This window comes from Phasianus colchicus, chromosome 15 (assembly GCF_987193195.1).
Source record: "Phasianus colchicus chromosome 15, bPhaCol1.hap1.1, whole genome shotgun sequence".
NCBI classification, from domain to species: domain Eukaryota; kingdom Metazoa; phylum Chordata; class Aves; order Galliformes; family Phasianidae; genus Phasianus; species Phasianus colchicus.
Genome location: NC_143450.1, coordinates 18,694,751 through 18,719,125, shown reverse-complemented (window position 1 = coordinate 18,719,125; position 24,375 = coordinate 18,694,751). Strand labels below are relative to the sequence as shown.

The window sequence follows — 24,375 nt, the reverse complement described above, 5'->3', positions numbered from 1 at the left end:
GATCACATGAGGAAAGGGTGTGTGATCTGTGACAACCAGCATGGCTTCACCAGAGGAAGGTCAGGCTTGACCAATCTGGTGGCCTTCTATGATGAAGCGATGGCATCGGTGGACAAGGGAAAGGTGACTGATGTCATTTCCCTGGACTTGAGCAAGGCCTTTGACATGGTCCCCCACCACATCCTTATCTCCAAATTGGAGGGATGTGGATTCGATGGGTGGACCACTCGATAGATGAGAAACTGGTTGAAAGGCCGCAGACAGAGGGTGGTCATCAATGGCTCCATGTCCAGGTGGAGGCTGGTAACGAGCGGCATCCCCCAGGGGTCTTTCTTGGGACCGGTGCTCTGTAACATCTTGATCAATGACATTGATGACAGAATTGAGTGCGCCCTCAGCAAGTTTGCTGATGACACCAAGCTGAGTGGTGTGGTTGACACAGTAGAAGGAAGGGATGCTATTCAGAGGGACCTTGAGAGGCTAGAAAGGTGGGCCCGGGTGAACCTGATGAGGTTCAATAAGGCAAAGTGCAGTTTTGCACATGGGCTGGAGGAATCCCAGGCATCCCTACAGACTGGAAGGAGCGATCCTTGAGAACAGCCCTGTGGAGAAGGACCAGGGGTCTTGATAAACTTAACATGAGCCAGCAGTGTGCCCTTGCAGCTCAGAAGGCAAATGGTATCCTGAGCTCCAACAAAAGAGGGATAGCCAGCAGGGGCAGGGAGGTGATTGTTCCCCTCTACTCTGCTCTTGTGAGGCCCCATCTGGAATACTGCGTCCAGGTCCGGAGCCCCCAGTACAAGAAAGACAGGGAGCTGTTGGAAGGGGTCCAGAGGAGAGCCACGAAGATGATCAGGGGACTGGAGCACCTCTCCTATGAAGACAGACTGAGGGACTGAGCTTGTTCAGCCTGGAGAAAAGAAGGCTGCGGGGTGACCTCATTGCAGCCTTTCAGTACCTAAAGGAAGCCTACAAACAGGAGAGGTATCAACTCTTTGAAAGGGTTGATAACCGTAGGACAAGGGGAAATGGTTTGAAGTTGAGGGAGGGAAGATTTAGGTTGGATGTCAGGAGGAAATTCTTTACAGAGAGAGTGGTGAGGTGCTGGAACAGCTGCCCAGAGAGGTTGTGGGTGCCCCGTCCATCCCTGGAGGTGTTCAAGGCCAGACTGGATGGGGCCCTGGGCAGCCTGGTCTAGTATGAAATGGGGAGGTTGGTGGCCCTGCATGTGGCAGGAGATTCATGACCCTTGAGGTCCCTTCCAGCCCTGGACATTCTGTGATTCTGTGATACCATGGACTTTCCTGGCCACCAGGGCACACTACTGGTTTGTGGCCAACCTGTTGTCCACCAGGACATTCAGATCCTTCTCTGCAGAGCTCCCCTCCAGTAGGTCATCCCCTAACCTGTACAGAGATGCATGCAGTTATTCCTTCATAGGTGCAAGTCTCTAACCCTTGTTCTTGTTAAATCTCGTCAGGTTCCTCCCTGTCCAACTCTCTAATTTGTCCATACCTTGCTGGGTGGTAGCAAGGTGTGTCAACCACACCTCCCAGCTTTGTATAATCAGCAAACTTGCTGAGTGTGGACACTATCCCTTCATTCAGATTGCCAATGAAGATGTTGAACAAGACTGTCCCTGGCACTGACCCCTGGGAATACCACTACTTACAGGCTTCCAACCAGACTCTGCACCTGTGATGACATTATGCCAGCCACAATCCACTGAGTTATTTCTTTAGGTGGATGTTTTCTTCTACCACAGATGTGTACACCTGTGTGCAATGTGCACTTGTGTGCAATGACTTTGCTCACCCAGTCTATGTTCCTCTTAGTTATATGCTTGGTTGCACCTCTGCTCGTTATTATCAATTAGACTCTTCTTTCTCCACTTCTGGTTTTTGCTCTTTTGCTGCATGGAAATTTACCATAATCCCAGCATACATGTTAGCTCACTTTCTGAAAATAAACTGAATTACTTTGGCAGGACTGGATCTCCTGCTTCACTTCTAGAACGTAGATTCAATTAAGCTTGTAGAAATCAATTAAGGTCATGTCTGGTTCTTTTTTTTTTTTTTTTTTCTTCTTCTGTAAGCTGAATACCGGTAGCCTTTGCAGTGTTCCACTGTGATGATGGCAGAATCTCCATAGCAACAGCACGTTTGCATTCCTATAGAGTGTATAGGCACAATATAATGTCTATCTGAAAAAGCATTTTGATAAATATAATCACAGTTATTTAGTTTATGTGCTTAAGGATTTATTCTCATTAAGATAATAAAATCGTAACTAAAAAGTTTTGCTTATTTGCTTCACATTTTCACTGTTCCATCTTTATTGGAGGGTAGAACAACAATATTTCTTTGATGCTAAGTAATTGGAAGTTTTTATCTCCTTCCCCTGTAATTCACTAACACACAAACATGCACAAGAGCTGTCTGGATTGTTTAATCAAACTTTCCCTGAAATAATTTTTTGTTTCTTCTGCAGAATCTCTGATTCTTTTCTTCAGATGTAACATTTCAAGAAGGTCTTCACCCTCTTAAGACCATCCAAGAAAATTTTTTCATGAAGTACAGACAAGTAAACAAAACAGATTAGAAAAAAAGCAGCTAAATGGTAAGGTACAATTACACGAAATATAACAATTCACACACAACATATATACATTTTAAGACTGAAATCAGAACATTATGGATACCATCTTACCCTAAATTCTACCACTTCTAGCAAATGGACTAAGAGAGTTTAAAATGAAGCTACCTTATTTTTTTCCTTTACCATTATCTGTAGCATGATCCAGTAGAAAGCAGGCCTGGTTTCACATGTCAAATTCAGGACAGAAGCACAAAGACTTTACACTCAAGTCACTTCATTTGTTGGTGTTTTCATTTTGACCCCCTATGTGGCTAAATGATATCTGTGATTAGGAAACAACTCCAATAGTTCCTAGATATTTCAAGAACACAGATCATTCCCCTCTCCAACCAGTAGAAAAACCAGTAGAAAAGAGCATGCCAGCTCAGGATAGGCTGAATTTTAGCTAAGGATTTCAACTCAATTCAAACACAGAGACTCAGCCAGTTCATTGTTGAAGTTACTAAGTTCAGACACAAACCACAGTCCCTCAGTTCAAGAATTCACGTACTATCCAAAACACAAAGTAGAAAGATGTCAAGAGAACCCTGCTAACTGAATGCATCTCTTATCATGCTCACTATATAACTGCTTGCCCTGATTATCCACTTTACTGTCTAGGACCAATCATTGATGCCAACCACTGAAAGTTATTCCTATGGTCCTTTTTTTCCCTCTCTTCTTTTAATTTCACATACCCTCTCTGCCCATTTGTTAGCAACACATGTGCCTCAGTAAGTTTGCTGAGTTTTTGCTACCTGTTCTGTGGGACAGCAGATTTATCACCAATATCACACAAGTAAGTATTCTAACTACGTAGCATTGACAAATAATTCATGCCTCTGCATATGATATTCACCACTCTCCAAATCTGCATATATATATACACAAACATATATACATATATATATGTATATGTATTTATAAATCCTTTCATCCCTCTATCCGCCCCCCCAAGAAGTTATCTGTAGTTGCAACTGAGGTGGGTTTCTCAGACACATTTCAGTAATAGTACTTGACTCTACCATGATCTGTACTCACACAAGCAAAAAGGCCACATATATAAATATATAGTTGTGTATTGAATCCAAGTCTTCATTTAACAGTTAGAAAGTGGAAACAACCTAATTATTGAATGGCAACATATGAGGAAACAAACCAGAGTCTTTAGATTTGCCTTGATTTTTACGTAGCAGAAATAGTAGGGTTTTGTATTAATTTTCATTATCTTCATTCAACAGCGGAAAGATAGAAAACTAAACACAAGTGAAGGACATAGAGAAATTAAAGCTATATAGGACAGTGCTTTGAGAAACTAACGAAACATTAGCCTTTTAAAGAAAAATACTCGAGCATAGGAAAGAGGAACTTAGGGGGAGTGGGGGAGAGAAGGGCAAGAAAAAAAAATAAGGGAAATATGTAAGCTCAACAGCAAAGAACGAAAGGGCATACCTGCAATTACCTGCAAATTTTTTCTAGTGACAGATGGAATTTTCAGTTTAAGTTCCACAAAGCATTTAACTGACAAAATAAATTAGAAGTGAAAAGTGAGTAAATCACTTCTAGAACTTCATCCTCTTCCCCTAAATCAAATAAATAACTTAGTCTCTTTCAAAGCAACATTTATTGAACAACGCCACCCTATACTTCTGCTTGAAGCACCACTTAGAAAAGAAAAGAGACTCATTAAAAACATTAGCAATATGTAATATTCAAAATTTAGTCTTTGATGATGTCTTTTTGTCTTGTCAGTTATTGCAGCCTACAGCAAATGAATACAGCTTGAACAGATGCAATACAACAAGTGTCCCAAAGACTCTTTAATCCTAGCAGAAGGGCTGTATTTACAGATTTGTGACCCTTATTGCCAGGGAGGAGGACCTGACCAGGAAAGCTGCTTTTAAAAGTATAATCAAGTGAATTAAGAATTAGTTGGTACCCTCTTGAATGAAAGCACATGCACATACACACACACACACACACACAAAGTACAGTACTCTGGAGAAAAAAGGAAGGAAAACAAGTTCTTTGGAACAGGAGGAAAAAAAAAAAAAGAACAAAATAGCAAGATATCAAAGGGATAATACACAATTATCTTCCTTAAAAGAACTTGGGTAAGAAAGCAAGTATGACAAGATCTTGATGCCTTAGGGTTTTGATATTTAACAGAATAATTGTAGAATCACGCAATGACTTGGGTTGGAAGAGACCAAAAGACCATCTAGTTCCAGCACTCCTGCCATCAGTACTTTGCAGCAATTGACCAAACATTTTGACTCTACAAAAACACTAGAGAAATAATTAAAAAAAACCTCTATCATAAAAAAATCAAAACAACAAACCAGTCATTAAACACCGCAATGCTTTAGAGCACGAGTAAAAAGATGACAGTGTCAGGAAGCAGCTTTTCCAAGATGCGTGTTAATTCCACACTATCCACTGGTCATCACATGAAGCGAGCAGTACAAGAGAGAGAAGACTGGACTATTTGAATCAATTCAGTTTAGCCTGCTTTTTTTTTTTTTTTTTCCCAAACTGTTTTCTCACTTAATGGCCTGAGAGCACCTCAGTGACTCTGCTGATTAGCTGGAGCAACCCTGTGGCAAATGCAAATCAGTCAGAACAGCTAGCTTTTATAGAAGTTAGCTTCTAAATGAAGTTTCGATTCTATTTAATTAAAGACATGCTCTATATTTAGGTGATGATAGCAATACCTTAATTTCCATTCAGTTTTCAGACAAGGCCTAGGGAAAAAGAGTAAGCTTGAAAAATTCTGCAGTATGGCTTTGACCAAATTCAGATCCAGCACATTTCCCCTTAAAATTTAGGCTTAGTGTTGGTAGTACGGAGATTTTACATTATCTCTATGCTCGCAGAGAGCCATTTGCTACATACAAGATTTAGTCCTGAGAGTCACTTGTACGTCCTTTAACATATATTTACTGTAAATATTCTTAAAATCATTATTCCTTCTTACAGTGGCTTGTAACGTCTCTTGGGGTCTCAACTGCTTCAGAGCAGCCAAAACTTAGCACTGATCTGAAAGCACTGTGCTGTTTAACTCTCTGATCTCATGATGGGAAGGTGGAACAGAAACATACCAAAGCTATGCTACACATTTAATAATAGCCTCTGTTCCTGTTCTAAACTATTCTCCTTCCTACAGCAACTTCCTGATATGTCCTTCACCTGTCTTGAATCTAAGTTTCTGTGTATGACGTAGCAGATAAGAGAACTCTTCTTTTTCAAAACCACAAAGATTGCATGTAGTTTCACTATATGCCTACTAAAATTCCAATATATTCTGAGATGGAAATCTCTTGTATCAATGCAATCCTATATGGTTAAAAAATAAAGTCATTGTTTTTCCTGAAATATTTGTGCTGTTAATTAGCTTGTTGATTTAAAATGAAACAAACATACAAAAAACCTTACCCTCTATCAGTTTTTCAGAGTGCTACCTTTCTGTTGCCATGGTCACAAGTTACCATAGAAACTATTAGACTCATCTGTATTTTTAGATTAAACTTACTTCTACTCTCACAAAATATGGATTCAGTTGATAGAAACTACTGATTCTTAGCAGAAAATACTGGTATTAGAGTGACACTGCTGAGGCACACACATACACGAAGAAATAGTTTAATTGCAGAAGAAACAAAGAGTTGCAAACACTACCATTTACAGAGCTCCTTCGTGAGCTAGAAAACAGTCTGAATGGACAATTAAAAGCTTTGAGGACAGTTATTGTCTACTACTGTTGTATCCATAAGCTTTGGTAGAAAATATTTAAATTAAAAAGCCCAGCAAGATTAAACAGCCTTTTTAGATAGGAGACATCTGCAGCATTACTTCATATTTCTCTGCTACGGCCCCTCCCTTTTTTTTCTTTTTATTTTTTAAGGTCGATTTTACTTATTTATGCCCTCTCTTTCTAAGCAGGAAGTTCACTTAAAAGATGTTCGACCAGTCACACTCAAGCTATTTTCAGGCAGGTCTTTGCTCCCTCACTTTCAGTGATTTTACGTTGCATCATGCCCTCTGGTGGGCAAACATAAATTCACAACCCTGTGAATTAAATGCCTTTGGATCAGAACTGCGCTAATGGGAAACATTATCACGAAAATGTTATAGCAGAAACAAGCATTATTATGTAGTCTTTAATTTGTGCACTTCAAGGAAGGTCTTTCAGCGACCTTTGCCTGGCTAGATTCATCTCAGCTTTTCCATTTTCTCTCTGGACTCTCATTCATACAATGCTAGCTCATACATAGCTCAGCATACCTGAATTTAGATGTGAATTCAGGGTCAAATGTCAAAATAAAAGTTTCATCTACCTGTGCGATTCTCAACATTTGAGAAATAATATGAGCAGGAAAATCAGAAGTGACAAGTCCATCAACTCAGTGATTTCCCCAGGAGGCAGCACCATGAATACAAACTAAGGTTTGAAGATCCGTGTTGTTTAAGAAAGTCATCAAAAGAAATTCAGCTTGCTTTCTTGTTGTTAAGTCATAAGCATTACTTAAGATAAAAAAACTTAGTTTCTGTGTAAAAACATTACCTAAATTGTAAAATCTGGAACTGTGTGAAGCAAGTGATGGCACAGGTAATCCAACAACAACAAAATACACACAACTGCCAATTTCCCAATTTATTAACTGAATCCTGCTACTCCTTAACATCTTTAACAATTCTCTATTTTAAATCCTCATGGCATGTTTTTGTCGTAATTCTTCAAGATAATCTGCTGCAGTTCCCTCAGTTGTATCTTCACACAACTACTTTCCTGACTTTGTAATTTTCCAGCAGAATCTTCTCTTTCTATACTTTACATCTCCACTGACATGTAATGACCAGTAAATAACTCAAGATTGCAATTAACGCTTGACAGGAGAGCATTCTGGGTGCTGACCTGCTTTCTGAGCAAAAGTTTGCCTTACAACATTTTGTGCAGCATTGTTTACACTCTGCTCCTGAAAGTTCTAAGAATCGGTTGGAATCAACTTGTGAGAGTAAATAATGAAAAACATTCCCTCAAATGAATTCTCGCCGATCCCTTTTTGGCAAGGTTCCTCTGATATTCCATACAATTTTCTCTGGCTTTGACTTTTTTTCCTCTGCTTGCACTGGGAATTAATTTTTGAAAATGAGAGTCAAAACTACTTGTACTCTGGTGGAAAATGTTCTCTGATATTCACAGTTAGAATTACAATCTATCACGAGTTTGGTGGGACCCACAAGGACCATCGAGTATAACTCCTGGCTCCATACAGGACCACCCCAAAAAAAAAAAAAAAAATCAAACACTACCATCTGAGTGTTGTCCCAGTACTTCTTGATCTCTAGCAGCTTGGGGCCACGATTAGTAACTACCCTGGGGAGCCTGTTCCATGATCACCACCCTCTGATGCACAACTCTTCCCAAACCTCCAGCCTGACTCCTCCTGACAAAGCTCCATATCGTTCCCTTGAGTCCTGTCCCCGCCACCAGAGATCAGAGCTCAGCAATGCCCCTCCACTCCGTATGAAGAACCGTAGGCCACCATGAGGCCTCTCCTCATTCTTCCCTGCTCTGGGCTGAGCAAACAAAATCACATTGTCCGCTCCTTATACATCTTGCCCCCTAGACCCTTATATTATGGCCCAGGGTACAGTTGGCCATTTTGTCCAAACTCTGGATAATAACCAGAAAACTTATTTTCTCCTACTGTTACCAAAGCAATGGAAACTATGAAAACTAGGAAATTTCTTGGTTTTTTTTTTCTTTGCTTGTTTGTTTGTTTTTTTTTTCCTCGTTTGTCTGAAAGGGCAGAGAGGAAAAAAGCAAAAAAAGAGTTTCTTTAAACATGTTGTAATTGCCCACTGTTTAAATACACAGAGTATAGACACCTATACACAGTTTATTTGCATGGATGAGCTAGGCTAATCTTCCTTGTCAAGAAACAAGGCAAATCAACCGGTTAAATTTTGCTGCAAGTCAACTACTTGCATTGATACTTACTGAGACTTACTTATCCACACCCAAGCTGTTATTCCTACAAGACTGCTATGAAATGTACTCTGGCAGTACTGCCTATATTTGTTTGCCATTTAGCAAAGCTCTCTCTTTCTGACCTGCTGCAAAGACTATGACTAAATTTCTTATCTTTGATTAGTCAGTTTAGCACTGCATTTCAGCTGTAGCAGCAAACATTTCAGATACAGCTCAGAAAGTTGCCCATTATATGAAACACCGAAAGTACTTTCAATTTTGCATCTTCTCACAAATGTTACTTTTAGGGTGTCAGAGCTGAGAAACAGAGCAAGAAAATAATGACTTGCTTGTTATGTGTTCATAGAAAAAGTTTAGGAAAAGCAGTAGATACAACCTAATTACCAGGAAAAACAAAACAAAATAAAAAGCATGCTTATCACTTCATGTTATTGTGATTCCAGTTTTTCTTTACAAACAGAACACTGACAATTATGACATGGAATGTTTGAGATTCTACAGATAGCTGGTACATGACTGTAGCAAAATCCAGCATTTAGGAGGTGCAAAATACAGGCTTTGTGCATTCAATTTCCCAAATTAACCTATCCTCTGGAGCTCTTTGCTAGTGTTTTCCTAGTATAAGATGTCTACTACAAAATGCTTGATATTTATCAGGTACTTCCCACAGTCCGACTGACCACTGAGGAAAAATTCAAACTCTATGGTTCTGAAATGATGAAAGGTTCAAGAATCTAAATACACATAGGTCAAGCCCAGCTTAGAAAGGTGGATGGTTTCTGTAAGAGAGAAATCAGATTCCAATCTGTAGAGTGCAGAGCTGAAGTAAGGTCAGAGGTTCAGAAAAAAGTTGTCACTATTTCCTAGACAAATCTGTACCACACATAGCCCATTTTCACCCTACCCTATGTCACAAGACAGGTTCTTTGCTACTGTGAAAGCTTATTGTCTTCATTAACCTTCAAACTATTTGTTCCCACTAGATGCTCTGCACACTCCTTAAGATCTCTTCTCATTTGAAGCCATTAGCCACAGCACCCTAGAAACAACATAAAACTGAGCTGTTTACAGCATCATGTAATAGTGCCAAATTCCAGATGAAAGGTCACCCTTCTCCGATCCTTCCTCCTTGGTAACCCTGAAGTACATTCCCATGTTGCGTGTGCATTTATGCATATAGAAAAACATTGAATTCAACCATTAACAAAACATCAAATTCAGTGGGCTCCAGACCACGTATAACACAGGAACTCTTGGGCAACCAGCTCTAGGTAGCCCTGCTCAAGCAGGCCTGTTAGACCAGATGACTTGCAGAGATCCCCTTCCGAACTCAACCATTCTCTGAACTCACACAGCCTCAAGAATATTTTGCAGGTTTTCTATGTGTATTCACAGGGCAACTCAGAGAGCAGCACAAGATGTGTCAGCCTGGTGGTTCCCAAAAGGAATCTAAGAACATCTCTAAATCTAAACAATTACATAGAGGAATGTCATTCAGCATCTCCCCAGCAAACAGCAGACTAATATGTCAATGCAATGTCTTCATCAGAAAGAAGGATAAGAATTTTCTTCCTCTCTCCAGATTTCTCTCTTAGGCAATAACCCATACTTTCTAGAATTGCATGCAAGTTTGGAAGACAGAATGAAAAACTCAGAACAGCTCAACAGTTGTTCTCAGGCTCATCGACACTACACAGTTAACACACAAGCCACCTTCATACAATGCTCTGTGCGGCCAGAGAACCGCCCCAATTTCCTCCTAAGGCACACACTTCCTGCCGATCAAGACGGCAATAGAGAAATAAAATTCAAAAGTATTGATTTCTGGAAATTCAGGGTTCTCTAGGAATCTCTTTCTTTCTGCGTTTCTTTCTGTGTCCAGAGGAAATTATGTTATGAGAAAAGAGGTATAAATGCTTTCTGAACTCAGTGGGTTCTACTGCAAGGTATGGATTTAACCATTTGCTTAATTACACAATCAAGCTCACAGAAGATACTGAATAGAAACTACAGTCTAGCATTTCCTGATGAAAACATTGAACAACAGCTGTTAAAAGCATTTTACCAAAACAGCACATTCAGCACTCTCATTAGCAAGAGAATTTCTATGCAAGACCATGTCATCCAGTGCAGAACTATATCTAGGAACTCACTAAGGGTGGTGGCAGGTCTGCAGAGGCTTTGATCAAGCAGAGTGAAATTTAGCAGTCACATTTGTACTGGAAGAAGAAAACAGTGTCCATATAAGACATTCTCTTGCTCCGGGTTAAGTTCTGCTAACATCATCAGCTTTGTATCTCACATACTCCATTTAGCCTGTAATTACTCCAGATTCTCAATTAAAAAAAGAAATAATTTAATCTCCCTATACAAGAAGTCAGAGCGACTGACCCATACTTACCCAAAGGCTATGATACCAAGCATCAATGTTAAGTAAAAGATACTTGGTAAAGCATCTAGTTCAGGAGGACAAAAGCAAATCCAAACACCAAAATTGAGTCTTCAGAAATTCTTCTTGCAATTAAAAGCAGGACAAGTTACTGCAGATGAACTGAATCTAGAAAGCATTCTGGAAAGTCAGTGTATGAAAACCAAATAATCAGAGACTATCAAAGCATTTGCACAAGAAGGCAGAAAGATTAGCATAAGGACAGACTAACTAATCCTTTGCCTCCAAATCAACTCCCTCACACTGATTTAGATAAATAATTTGCCATGGAGATTTTTAGTTGGGAAAGAAGAATACAGAAATATGGTTATATAGAGGTATTTTGAGTATAGAGAATAATAGTTTGTCTTGTGTCCTAGAGTTTCTTGTACTGAACGACTCCTCACAACTTAATCTTCCTCATATTCAACAAGGAGAGGTATTTTCACTGGGAACAGAGAGAATTCTTGCTGTAGTACTTGCCATTCCATGTATTAGTGAGGCATGTATACAGTGTTTTCTAACAGAAGAAAAAATGAACATTTTCTACTTCCCCTTCCACCCTTTGCCTCCCCAACTCAAATCCCAAAGTCAAATCAAAGATTTTCAATTGGATCCTGGGTAAGAATTTGTGCACACTTTAGGACAACTACTTATGACAAGATACAAGTTTTTAACATAGTCAGTTAAGGTTTAAAATTTTAAAAGTGACAAAGAAAAGTAGAAACAACTTAATTGTTTTCCCCAAACATTAGGTAATTCATAATAATGTGTCATCAAGACAATATGAAATGAAAAATTCAGCCTCAATCTTCAACTTTACAAATTTCCGAAGGGCTATTCTTTAGGACAGAAATATTTGTGGAATCTTACAGCAGGGATTCTATACATTGTCAATAACAAAATGCTGGGTCTCTGCGATGAATCTACTGTAATTTGAGAAATATACAGCAAGAGACACAAGCAAATATGAATGTCTGCATCATGAGCTCTCTGTGACGGTGCTCCCCCATTACAGAACTCAACAACAGGAGAACTATGCATTTCTATTCATCTTTTCTCTGCAGTTTCACTCCCACAACATACATTCCACATACAATGTAATTCTGTTATAAGCACTGGATGTTGCTCAGGTCTCAGAACATTGATAAACATGGCTAATGGTCAAAAAAGAAAATTTGTGCAAGAGCTGGAGTAGGATAAAGCAAGATGACTGATAAAGCAGAATAGTGAGCCCTAGTCACTCCACCTCTCTTTTATCCTCCATAAATTGAATTCTGCAATTAGACAAGCTCGTACATCAGCTATTTGTCTGTTCTTGTACTCTGAGAATAGATCTCCTAAAGCTGAAAGACAAGGGCTTCTGGAATTCTCTAGTATGTCTGCAAACTACAGTGAGTCAGATTTTCCCCAGAAATCTGCTAGAAAGTAAGAATCAGTCTGTAGAAAAGCATCATTGTGACACGGAATTCAATAACTGGCAAAGCAACATTCCCCCTGACTGCTTTTCCCACTACACGGAAATCCTCTCACTCTGATGATTTTACAGGAATCAAAGTGAACAACAGAAATAAAATTCAAGTGGCTTTAAAAAAAAAAAAAAAAAAAAAAAAGGAAATTGCCAAAATCTTATGAATGATCACCTTTCCTTCTCAACAGTTACCTCCCATGGATATCTGTATCTGCTCCTTCATGTATGCAGACAACAGCAGATTTTCTTCATAACTAAGCTTACTAATTGCCTCACTAACCTTTTAGAAAAATAAAAACAAGCTCATCTTCCAGTACTAAAATCCATAATCTGGTTTACTCCTCCCATGAGCGAGTCCTTTACATTCAAAAGCACTCAGCATACATCATTTAAGTTACCTTCTGGAAGGGGATGGACATGACAGTTGTGGTCCGTTCTTAAGACGGATGAATCGTTGTGGGCACTTCTTAACACAGCTGCAGAAGGATACCCAGAGCAAAATAAGACAATGTGGGGAGCCACCCAACCCCAAGGAACTCCATTGTCTAATTATTTTTCCAGCATCAGTGCAACAGGTATCTCTAACCCTAGTCAGTTCTCCTCATCAAGATTCTCTCCAGCTAGGGTTATAGGGAGGGAATTTCAAAGCAACAGGTTATGTACAGACACATTAGCACTTTCTCCAAGAGGGGATGAAAAGGAGAAAATTCCTGAGGATGTGCATCCTCTATTCCATGTTCTGAATCCCAGCTTCCCCCCTTGACCTTAGAGCGAGCTCTACAAAGCAGTATCTGTTATGTACATTAATCTCAGCTCCCTTCCTTTGGAGAGTTTCCACTCAATAGCTACAGGCAAATCCTGGGACAGGACGGGTGTTATGGAGGGGAGGTCTCCTTAGGATGACTCTGCAGAAGTAAGAGAACCTGCAGCTTTCTTCTTAGGGCGGGCTTTCACACTTTTTACAGGCAGCTGAGAAGAAAGAAAGAGGTACCTTATATTAGTTTACTGCAACACCTAGATGTCTAATAGAAAGAGACGAAGATGCAGAGTGAAAATAGGACAAAGAGCTACAGCACAGTGACCCTATTCACTTCATCTATTCTTTCAAAAACACGACTTAAATATTCATTTTGTTGCTAATCAGATTACTCTCAGCATATCCTTCAGAAAACAAGGAGAGGAAGACATTATAAAACAGGAAATGCAATAGTAAATTGAAGTTAGCTGTCTTGACAAAACTTTAGACATCACAAAAGTTCTAAGCACTAACACTGACATAGCATTTCATTGCCATTAACTTTTCTGCTTTTTGATGACCATTCCTAATAGCCCAAATTGTAGAAACATCCTGAATTAGTAATTCAAACTAAAGAATAAGCCACGTATGAAGAACAATATGCTTACAAAGGGCTTTATTAGAGTTTCTGTATTCACAGTGAGCAGAGAGTCATTACAGCCTTTTCACAACTTTTGAGTCACTTCAACAATTCCTCACTAGGAAGCATGGGAACAAATATTTTCCTTATGTTTTCCTACCCATTTCCACTATATTAAGGAAGAAAGTAGAAGAGTCAACATAGAAGTAAGCCATGGAGATTTAAAAAAGATCCAGACCTATTTTGAACACTTTAAAAATATCTACTGCCTAAATATGAAAGCAAAGCTAGGTCCTGGCTTATGACAAAGGCAGGTAATAAAAATACAAAAACTACAGAACAGGACAGCAAGCAGATGGCAAGTCCTCTGATGTAGGACTCTAGCAGCAAACTCTCCAATAACGTTTACAGAAAACAGCTTTTAAACACACAGACTATGAAGCCAGAGCCTTCTGACAAAACTCAGGAATCAATGTCTGTGTTGGAAACAATTTATACACCTGCTCACCTCAGATTTTGTCATCTTCTTGGGAGCTTTGAGGCTCTGTGTACGTTTTGGCAGTTTGTCTCCTGCATCTTCATCTGATGGGTCTGTTCTAATCTCTGATGGGGTTCCATTAGGCCTCTGTGCCATGCCGCTCTCCTCTCCTGAGGAGTAACAGGAAGCTAAGAAATAAGAAAAAGGTTTTTTTTCAAATATTTTTGAAAAGTCATGTCCACACATGATTTTTAGATTTTACGTGCTGACATTTAATCTAAAATGGTCCATCCTTAAGGACCACATGGAAGAGGGATGCCAAAATTCCTTAAGAAGGACAATCTAAGTACAGGGATTTATTATTTGTTGGGAAGGAACAAGGAAGAAGAACAGTTTCTCCAAGATAATTTGCAAACTTGTAGTCCTTCAGAGACCTGGTGCACGGAGGGAGGGATCCTCTCCTCACCTGCTGGCTTACCAAGTGAGGCCTCACACAGTGGCCCAGCAGGGATTTTCTGTACCTGAATCTTCAATAGTTTCAAGGAGAGTTCCTCCAGAGGGGCGAAGCTGTGACTCATGGCTTTGCAAATGCACAGCATCTTCATCCCGGATCAGAGTGAGATCCTGCATGCTGAAACTTCGTAGCTTCTCAGACAAAACTCCTTGGCCCTAAGGACATAAAAACTGGGGTCAGAGACACTTCACTTTCACCAAAATCATCTCGTTCAGAAAAAGGAAGGTGCCACATTCCCCACTACAATACTTTAAGACAAGCACAAAGAAACCATTATCACCAGAAAAAGAAGGAAAAAAGTATGCTCCCAAGCCCCATGGGGAAGAGGTTAGAGCAAAATCCATTCTACTCTACCTCTACTCATAAACCAAAGGATGAGATTTACTACAAGGCAAACTGGTGTTAAGGTAAAACAGACAACCAAGTACTAGCACCCCTAACTCACATAACTAATTCCTGGCATACACAGCTGAAGTACTGTGGAAATCCAGAGTGTCACAGAAGGTTAAATCATGTTTGTAGTACAGGTGTTGCATTACCTTTGCAGCTGCAGTAACTGCTGCATTTGCAGCCAGGTTTAATCCTCTTTTGCCAACTCGCATCATGGTTTCATAACTCTTGTCACGAGCCTGAGTAATGTATTCATCAATTTCCTAAGAAAACAACATGCACCACAGCATTTAGCTACCAATGAAAAACAAACAAACCAACAAATACAAACACTTCATCTGTCTTCCTCATCATCATCTTTAAAACTCACAGCTCATCAGGGCACCTTTTTTTCTTTCAGTCTGACAGACTAATCTGTCATACATCAAATAATTGTATTTTTTCTGCTACTTACAGAAAGCTTGCAAATGCAACTGTAACTTAAGGAATGCAATCTCCAAATTATCACATCTGAAACAAAGCAATTGCTTACAGTGAGAATGTGAAAAAACATCCTGGCTACAGAACATATGGCTACTAACATGATTAAAAAAATGTAACTACCGATAGTAGCTATAAAGGCTAAAGATACTGGGATAGCCAAACACACTTTCTAAGCATTAGGCAGAATACTGGTTACATTATATTCTTCAGTAGGCTGCAGAATGACATTACTGTCAGAGACAATCATTCTAGGCCTACACAAGTCAGCAGAAGCTCAAATTATGCATTTGAATTTGCATTAAGATTCACAGCTGATCCAAAATTGAATCAACTTCCAGACAGGTCAGTATGTTCCAACAAGTGAGTACCTTCTCCTTATTGGAGAGCGTTGGGTGCACAAACTTCCTGTAGAGGACACTGGAGCCCTTGGTGTAAGGAGAGAGCAGCCAAATCACAAATGCGATTTTCAACTCGAAATAAAAGGGAAACCTGAGAGAAAGAGGGAAGGGGAAAAAAAAAAAAGAAAAGAAAATAGGGAGAAAGATGGAGAACTGGAATCAAGATCATCACAGAGACAGATGGAGATAACTGGTAGACAGCAGCATAGGCAGAAAGAGTAAAGAGAAAGTAAGGACTCAAGCATAAAAGAATAATAATAATCAATATAACAGGTCAGAATAGCAGAATTCTCTCTGGAATCCTAGGACACACATTCCTGGAATTTCATTCAGTCTGGCATGCACAGCCACAAAAACCTCCATAAACTGGGCACCTCTAGCCCTGCAAACACACTGATCTGATTGCTACTCACCATTCTTAAGTTTGTTCAAAGACTATCTGCTGTATGCTACCATTACAGCAGTTTCATTTATTGGAGTTTTCAATTAAGTATCTCTAGAACTCTCTATTGTTACTAACACTGGTGGCTAGGAACAGGCAGCATAAGCCTTTCGTTGCTATTTCAGTGAAGTCTCTGGGAAGATACAACAGTGGAGATTCAAATAAGCGAACACAAAATTTCCTGCCTCTGCTGGCATTAAGAGACTGCTGTTATCAGCGGTTCACTTTTAAGGCAAAGCTCTCGTACTTTTCAGATCTTTGCTTTTCCAAATTTTATGCAGGAAGAGGCAAAACAGTGGAGCATATTCGTAAAGCATATGTAGCCACTTCTTATTTCTTTAAAAGACATAACTGTGACTAGTCTGTAATCTTCCAGATGCATGCAAGATACTGACACTAAAGCAATTAAGAAAATGATGATATTCTGTTGTCATTGAACAACTCTGTTTGAACACTGCCATGCATGATGCACAGTACTGAGGGATAAAAAGCTGCCTCACTCCAGCCCTGGTAGTGGAAGACATTTTCATCATGCAAAACATTCAGAGCAAAAGCATGCATCCAATCTGCTCCTCCATACAACAAGCTTGCAGAGCAAAACAGGTCCTTTCCTTCTATCATCCTCCCCCCCCCAACCTTTTTTTTTTTTGTGCCTCTAACTTTATCACTCCATGTAACAGCATCTCAAAAATATTTCATGTTGTGAATGGATGAAACCCTCTTAAAGAAGCTGTGTCCATCCTAGCTGTCTGAAATTAGATTAAACGGTTAAGACAGCAGCTTAGACACAATGTTTACAACCCCACATACTTCATGGGGATTGAAAACTCCTACACAAGAGAAAAAGCTTATTCTTAGCACTACCTTAAAACAAAACAAAACCAACAACAACAACAAACAAGCAAAACCATCACACGCTACCAAAAGTACTCACCAAGAAAGAACAATGTCTGTGAGTGTTTCTGCAGTGGTGAAAAAGGCAAAAACAATCCAGTACATCATCCACTTTACCTGCAAAAGACCAATCACTCACATCAGAAAAGAGAAAAATAGCAAAATGTCCTCTCAGTAAAGATGACTCATCATTTCCACACACTAAGATGAAGTCAGCAGAAAAAAAAACAACACGTATAATCAGCAGTATAGATGCCAAACGTTACATTTAGTACAGAAAACCATGTAATATTAATGTTCACTAAACACATAAATATTATATAAACATAAAATATCATTAGATATATAACATATAATAATGGTGGGTGGCACCACTCAAGGGGCTGCATAAGGAATGGAATTATTTAACATCATTATCACTGACATAGAAAGTAGCATTGAATGCACACACAGCAAGTTTGTAGAGGAAACCAAGCTGTGTGCTGCAGTCAACACGCTGGAGGGAAGGGTTGCCATCCAGAGGGACCTGGATGGGCCTCAGAGCTGGGTCCTTGCAAATGCCACAAAGTTCAAGAAGGCCAAGCACAGGGTCCTGCATCTGGGCCAGGGCAATCACAAACATGAATACAGGCTGGGCAGCGACTGGATTGAGAGCAGCACTGTGGAGAATTTGGGGGTACCGGTGAACAGGAAGCTGATGAGGATGAAGCTGGACTTGCAGCCCAGAAGGCCAGTTGTATCCTGAGCTGTGTCAAAGGATGCATGTACAGTAGGCTGAGGAAGGTGGTTCTCCCCATCTCCACTCTCATGAGAGCCCACCTATGTACTGCATTCAGTTCCTGGGTCCCCAGCATAAGAGAGACGAACTTGTTTGAGCAGGCTCAGAGAGTGGCCACAAAGATGACCAGAAGGCTCCAGCCTCCTGATCTATGCAGACAGACTGAGACCTAACAGTGGCCTTCCAGTATTTAACGGGGGCCTACAGGAAAGATTGGGAAAGACTCTTTATTGGAGTGTAGTGGTAGGACATAAGGTCAAGGTTTTAAGCTAAGAGAGGATAGGTTGAGATTAGCAGTTAGGAAGAAATTCTTTGTGTTGAGGGTTGTGAGACACTGGAACACGTTGCCCAGACTTGTGGATGCCGCATACCTGAAAATGCTGAAGGCTGGGTTGGATGCGTCTTTAGGCAACCTGACCTAGTAGTAGGTGTCCTTGCCCAAGGCAGGGGGATTGGAACAATGCGATCTTTAAGGTCATTTTATGAGTCAGTGATCACATTTGTTCAGAAAGGATCAAAGTTAATTTGCAGATGACACCCAAAATATCAAACAGACTTGCTCTGTTGCTAGAAAGAGACAAATTATTTACTTATCCCTAAGCTGCCCTATCCCTACCTCTTGCTACACTGCTTCCCTATACGGGCTACAGAGTCACTACAAAGTTTCCAGAAAGCTTATATAAATATTAAAATATAGTGTACTGTTGAAGATAAAAGGTAAGGAACTCTTGAGGATTAACAGTTGGTTCAAAGACACAGAAGAAAGGATAAAAATAGAAGGAAAAAGACAAAAGAAAGGATAAAAATTTCATTTTCAGAATGAAAACAGTATCAGAAAGAGATAAGTACCATGGTTACATAAGTTAGCTCATAACACCCAGAAATAGTCAGAGTAGACAGTCTGATAAAACTAAGTTCTGTCTTACTAGACCTTTTTAGTAGTAATGCAATGGTCAGGAGAACTGAGTGGAAGTGTGAAGAAATAAAAAAACATTGCCATGTTACTGTTCAAATGCGTGGTACATTTAAATGTATGGCATATTCACATCTTCAATAAGGGACATGGATCTGGACCTTGCCCTCTTCTCCTCTTGCCACCATTCATTCTACCCCTCTACCCCAAGAGGAAAAAGAAATGCAGTTAAATATGGCAGAGGGAATGAAGTTCTAGGTCTAGAAGTCACCGAAGTGTAGATTCTCAGGAGCTAGAATAGCGGAAAGCATGGGGAGCGGCAGATGGGGAAGAATATTTCTTTATTTCCCTTATATTTCTAATCCAAAGATTACTAACATCTTCAAAAAAACTGACAGTCAAGCTAAGCTATATTTGTTCTTTGATACTTTAAAGAGAAGTCAGGTCCTTGTTGCTCAACATACGAATAAACACCTGTTTCAGCTAACTGCACATTTGCACATAAATCGTTTCCCCAGTTTGCACCAAGAACCTAAATAAAGTCACTAAGTACAAAAGCATAAATGAAATGTAGATTTATCAAAGCTACACACCACATGTAAAAGGAAAAAAAAAATACATTTTAAACAGCGTAAGGCACTAGAAATAGTCTGTCAAGGCTGGTTGAGGACTTGAATCTTTATCACGGTGGGCTAAGAGTGATTGCACTGTACTCTAATGCTGTTGCTGAACTGCATCTGTTGTCTCAGTCTGTATCACGGTAGCCTTCAATACATCATACTCTCCACCATAGATACACCTGTAAGGTCTTCCCCTACCAGCCATGTTGGTTCTTCAGCATTATGAGCTAGTTGTAGTGCACAGACACAGCTGGCTTTGTAGCCACGCATCACAGCATTCAAGTTTTTCACTGACATTTCACATGAGTAGTTTGAACAGAAATCACTTTCCCCTTTACTATGTTTAAACAAAACTTCTTTGTTCTGGTCCCTCTGCTTCTCTTGAAAAAACACAAAGCCCTCTGAAGATTAATGATTTGGACAGCTGGAATCTATCATATACATGTTTAGTTCTGATGTAGTCCTCTTAAGAATAAATAATTTAAGGAAAGATTAATTTTGTTATTTCAGATGCGTTGAATCAAAGATCAGGTTACTAACATGTAATTAGCTGCCATTTTGGTTTTTAAAACTTAATGAAACTCTAGTACTGTATTTCATTTCTTTTTTATCGCCAGATTAGAAAGACCTGCTGCAATTAAGGTAACATTTGCCAAAAGAAAATCAGATCAATAGAAGGTTTATATTCTGCAAGACATCACGTTTCTGTACCTCAGCAGCCAACCTACCCACAGAAAATAAGCAAGTTTTTACTGTAAAGTGTGTCTATAAATTCAAAGACTACTTGGGACCATGAATTCCATAACTCTAACCCTAACTTCAGTAAGGTTCAAAGTATTCCTGACTATACCTCTAATACCATCTCCTAAACACTCTTTTGGATGTCAGTGTATACTGAACATTGACATTTTTACTTCTCTGTGGAAAGAAGGAAAGAAGGAGGAAAGGAAAAGTAAAAATCAGCTGAGCTAACTGTTTTTAAAGCTTTCCACTATGAGACAATTTTGCTTCAGCCTCTATTACATTCTAAACTCTGTAGGCTGAATTTTAGGTAAAGGCATAGGAAATGTCTAGGCAGTTCTGTAAGACTGAAGCAGCATAAGAAAGATCCTGCAACATTTATCACTGACGTGCTATTTTGCAAGTAGGAAACAGAGATGGTTAGATGGAGAATCTCAGACTATACTGCAAAGCAGCATCAGTAACTTACATCCTACTCAGAGAAGAGAGGTAATGTGGCTATCTGACTATTCATTGCCCTAAACAGAAATAAATTCATTCTACCCGTAAGCCAAATAACTCACTTTCACTAATCAACTTAGAACAATAGCACTTCTCTAAAGGTGGCACATTTCATCACTGAAAATCACATGGTGCTTTAAATAATGCAATTGCAACAATAACATAGGCAGAGACAGAGAGGGAAATGATCGCAGGAAGGAATGAAAATAAAGTCTTGACTGAGAGAAATTGCTGATAACGGCAAGGAAAAAGTTGTAGAACGACACTGCATAAGAAAAGAACTCAAGAAATAACTCGTCCCTGGACTTCCATGTGCTTACAGACTGCAGTGTTTCCTCCCATTTCTCCTTCCTCAGACGTTTCCTGGGAAAACAAAAAACAAGCCCACAACCCACATTTACAGCTTTAAGCCTCCCATTTCAGTACACATCCTTCGCCAGCAACTTATCCGAAGGCCGTCGGGCTGCTCTTTAGGTAGCCCGGCCAACTCGGCAGCACCGCGGGGCGGGCAGCTCCCGGCACCACCGGCTCGAGCCGCGGATTGGCGGGGCAGCCGAGAAGGAGAGCGCCGGTACACGGCGAACCCATACTCACATATTCCTTCACGTTTTTCGTCTTCACGGCCTTGTAGGAGGAGTAGGCGGGGTAGAGCGTACCGAATATCAGCCTGCAAGAAGAACGAACCCCTCAGCACTTCGCGGCTCTCTGCGTCCTGCACCGCCGCTGCCCGTGCCCGCCTCCACGGCCGGGAGCCCCCGGCGGCTCCCACTCCTCCGCGGCCGCCGCAGGAAAAGGGCTCGGCCGCCCCCACCGCAGCGCCGCCGCCCTTATGGGAGGCCGCCGCTCCAGGGCCGCGGAAGCCTACGCAGAGCCGTCAGGACGCGGCCGCAGACCGCGAAGACAGCGGCCGCACCGCGGTCCCCCCAGGGACGCCGGATTCTTCCCCGGGCTGGAATCCGCGGCACCGCCGCAGCTCCATTCCAGGCGGCGGCCGCGCCCCGAGCGGGGAACCCGGCCCGAGGACGCCCCGCGCATCCTTCCTCCCAGACTGCGGTACTCACACCACGAGACGGGAGATGATCCAGGAGACCATGGCGGCGCCGGGCAAGGTCGGGCGGCGACACACGGCTCCGCGGCGGCAGGAGGCGGCTCTTAAAGGGCGGGTTCCTGCAGCAAGCACCGTGCAGCCCCGCCCCGGCCTCTTACGGGGGCGGAATCGACGGGCCGCATCGCGCACCGAACCTCCCCCGCCCCGTTCGGGCAGCACGCGGCACTCGGGCGGTTCCCGCGACCGTTCGCTCCGGGCGCCAGAACCGTGCGCTGCCCGGGGGCAGAGCGGCGTCTCCCCCGAGCAGAGAAAGGTTACGGCAGCGTGGCTGTGAAGAGGTCCTACCGGAAAAATGATAGGCGAGTAACACGTACGAAGTGAGAAAAGCTACAGAAGAGGCAGCGATGAATTAAGGCGACAGTCACTTTAGGAGGCAGTAAAAGAGACTAATGGGCAAAGCAGTCTTCTGAAGTTAAAAGTTACTTGCTCTACAGAGTCCAAAACGCCGCTAACATATAGATTACTTAAATTCACAAGCCTTTCCAAGGCTCCTAGTTCCCTGGATGTGAAATTACATTAGCTAACAGACACAGGTGAGCGTTATCAAACTTAAGGGATGGAGGCTGTTTCCAGGATAACTCCACAGTGCCTGGTGCTCTTGAGAATTGCTGTGAGGCCTAGGATTGCCTAGCTATCCGAATAAACCTGTAGAGGGGAGTAAATATTATCCATCTGCATATTTAGATGCATCAGCATACCAGAAAACACAGTGGCAAAATATTGTTTTAACAACTCAACCAAGAGTACCATTCAGAGAATCCTCCCCTTCAGCCACTGCAAGAGTTAATTAACAGACTGCTTTGCACCCCCTAAGTGAACTAGAGACAAAGACTGATCAGGCTCTGCACACTGATGTTTGAATCACGTTAAAATGATCATTACATAAGCCATTTATTAAAAAAAAGATTTGTTAGAAAGCCTACTGCAGTTTCTTACTACCAAAAACATAAATAACAAAAAGAACCCAAACAACAAAAATATATTTAAAAAAATGAAGGTACCGTGGCAGAATCTCATTACTTGTGAAAATAGCTCTTCTGAAAAGGGAATAAACCAAAGAAAGACCAAAAACAATGAGCTGCTAGGGAATAATTTTCTCACGGATGCATGAACCTCAGCATAATGAGCAATGATGAAAAACACAAAACATCAGCAACTTTCCATTACATCTAAGAGCTGAAAACAAAACTGTTGCTACAGACAGTGACAAAGAGCATTCTGTCACAGTCTGCTCATGGATATGAATGGTCACAAAACGATTGCATAAGAGACTGCACAATTTACAACACTGGCAGCACAAATTACCCACAAACAGAATAAAAGGAAAATGCTTTCACAAGTCCAAGCAAGAAAACATGCACTTCCCTCCTGAGAGTAACTGTATGTTTATTCCCATCAGTTTCCTATCAGCTTACAACAGCTCTGGTACCTGAATTATGTGTTCACATCTAAGTGAGCAAAAGATGCTGACAGAACAGGGAAAATTTGGAGACATCTTGGGTACAATGTATGAAGAGAATGGAGCATGGGTAAGCAGCAAACAAAGGAAGCGTGCCTTAGCGTTTTACATTGTTCAATGCATCGAGGAACAGTCTGAACATTTGCAGTGTATTATAAACAGTGACATAAACAACAAAGTACAAACATCAATATTAGTAAAGCAAGCAGACTTACAAATGTCTTAAGTGAGAGCTCATCATTAAGTGGCAAACTGAGCTTTAGAACAAGTTTAGCAGAAGCATTTTAAGATAGCGGTATATAGTTAGTAACAAGCAACTTTATTTCTTTCCGAAGAATGATAAATTAATCCATTAACTTACCTTCTAACAAGAAGAAACTGTTAGTACTGAAAGGCTATTTTTGTAACAAAAGCTAGCTGCAAATCAAATGTAAAAGAAAAAGTACGATTTATTGCTAGTAGCATTTTATTATTACTTATACAGCATAATGTTGTATAACTGAGACTGGAAGACTTATCTAAGAGAGGAAGAAAAATTGTTTTTAAATTCAGGCTGGTTTTCTACCAGATATGCTACTGCTGGAGATTGTGACAAATGTATTCTACAAATGCTTAAAATAGGTGATTATTGGCCATTATAGCCTAAACAATCAGACAAGGAAATCAAATCTTCCCTGAGAAACTTGAGCAAAACTACATTCAGACTGATGCCAGGTCAGATGTGGAGATCCTGCCAAATAGAAGTTCAC

At 40.7% G+C, this 24,375-nt stretch overlaps 1 protein-coding gene across 1 annotated transcript; it reads right to left on the bottom strand.

The window, feature by feature from the left end:
• Positions 1-2,254: 2,254 nt before the first annotated feature.
• On the bottom strand, positions 2,255-22,489 carry REEP2 (receptor accessory protein 2). Its single transcript, XM_031598530.2, has 8 exons — positions 22,121-22,489; positions 21,654-21,726; positions 17,547-17,623; positions 16,141-16,261; positions 15,439-15,552; positions 14,907-15,054; positions 14,416-14,573; positions 2,255-13,500 (listed from the first exon to the last, which is right to left on the bottom strand). The coding sequence occupies exons 1-8, from the start codon at positions 22,150-22,152 to the stop codon at positions 13,426-13,428; spliced, it is 798 nt and encodes a 265-aa protein (XP_031454390.1). The 5' UTR covers positions 22,153-22,489; the 3' UTR covers positions 2,255-13,425.
• Between the last annotated feature and the right edge of the window lie 1,886 nt (positions 22,490-24,375).

What these genes read in the sequence shown, in the direction of transcription:
- REEP2 (XM_031598530.2), bottom strand. Translation starts at nt 22,152, where the DNA reads ATGGTCTCCTGGATCATCTCCCGTCTCGTGGT. An exon ending in CGAAAAACGTGAAGGAATAT is followed by an intron (nt 17,624 to 21,653) that starts GTGAGTATGGGT and finishes GGTCTTTTGCAG; the next exon opens with GTAAAGTGGATGATGTACTG. An exon ending in AGAAGATGACAAAATCTGAG is followed by an intron (nt 13,501 to 14,415) that starts GTGAGCAGGTGT and finishes CTTTCTTCTCAG; the next exon opens with CTGCCTGTAAAAAGTGTGAA.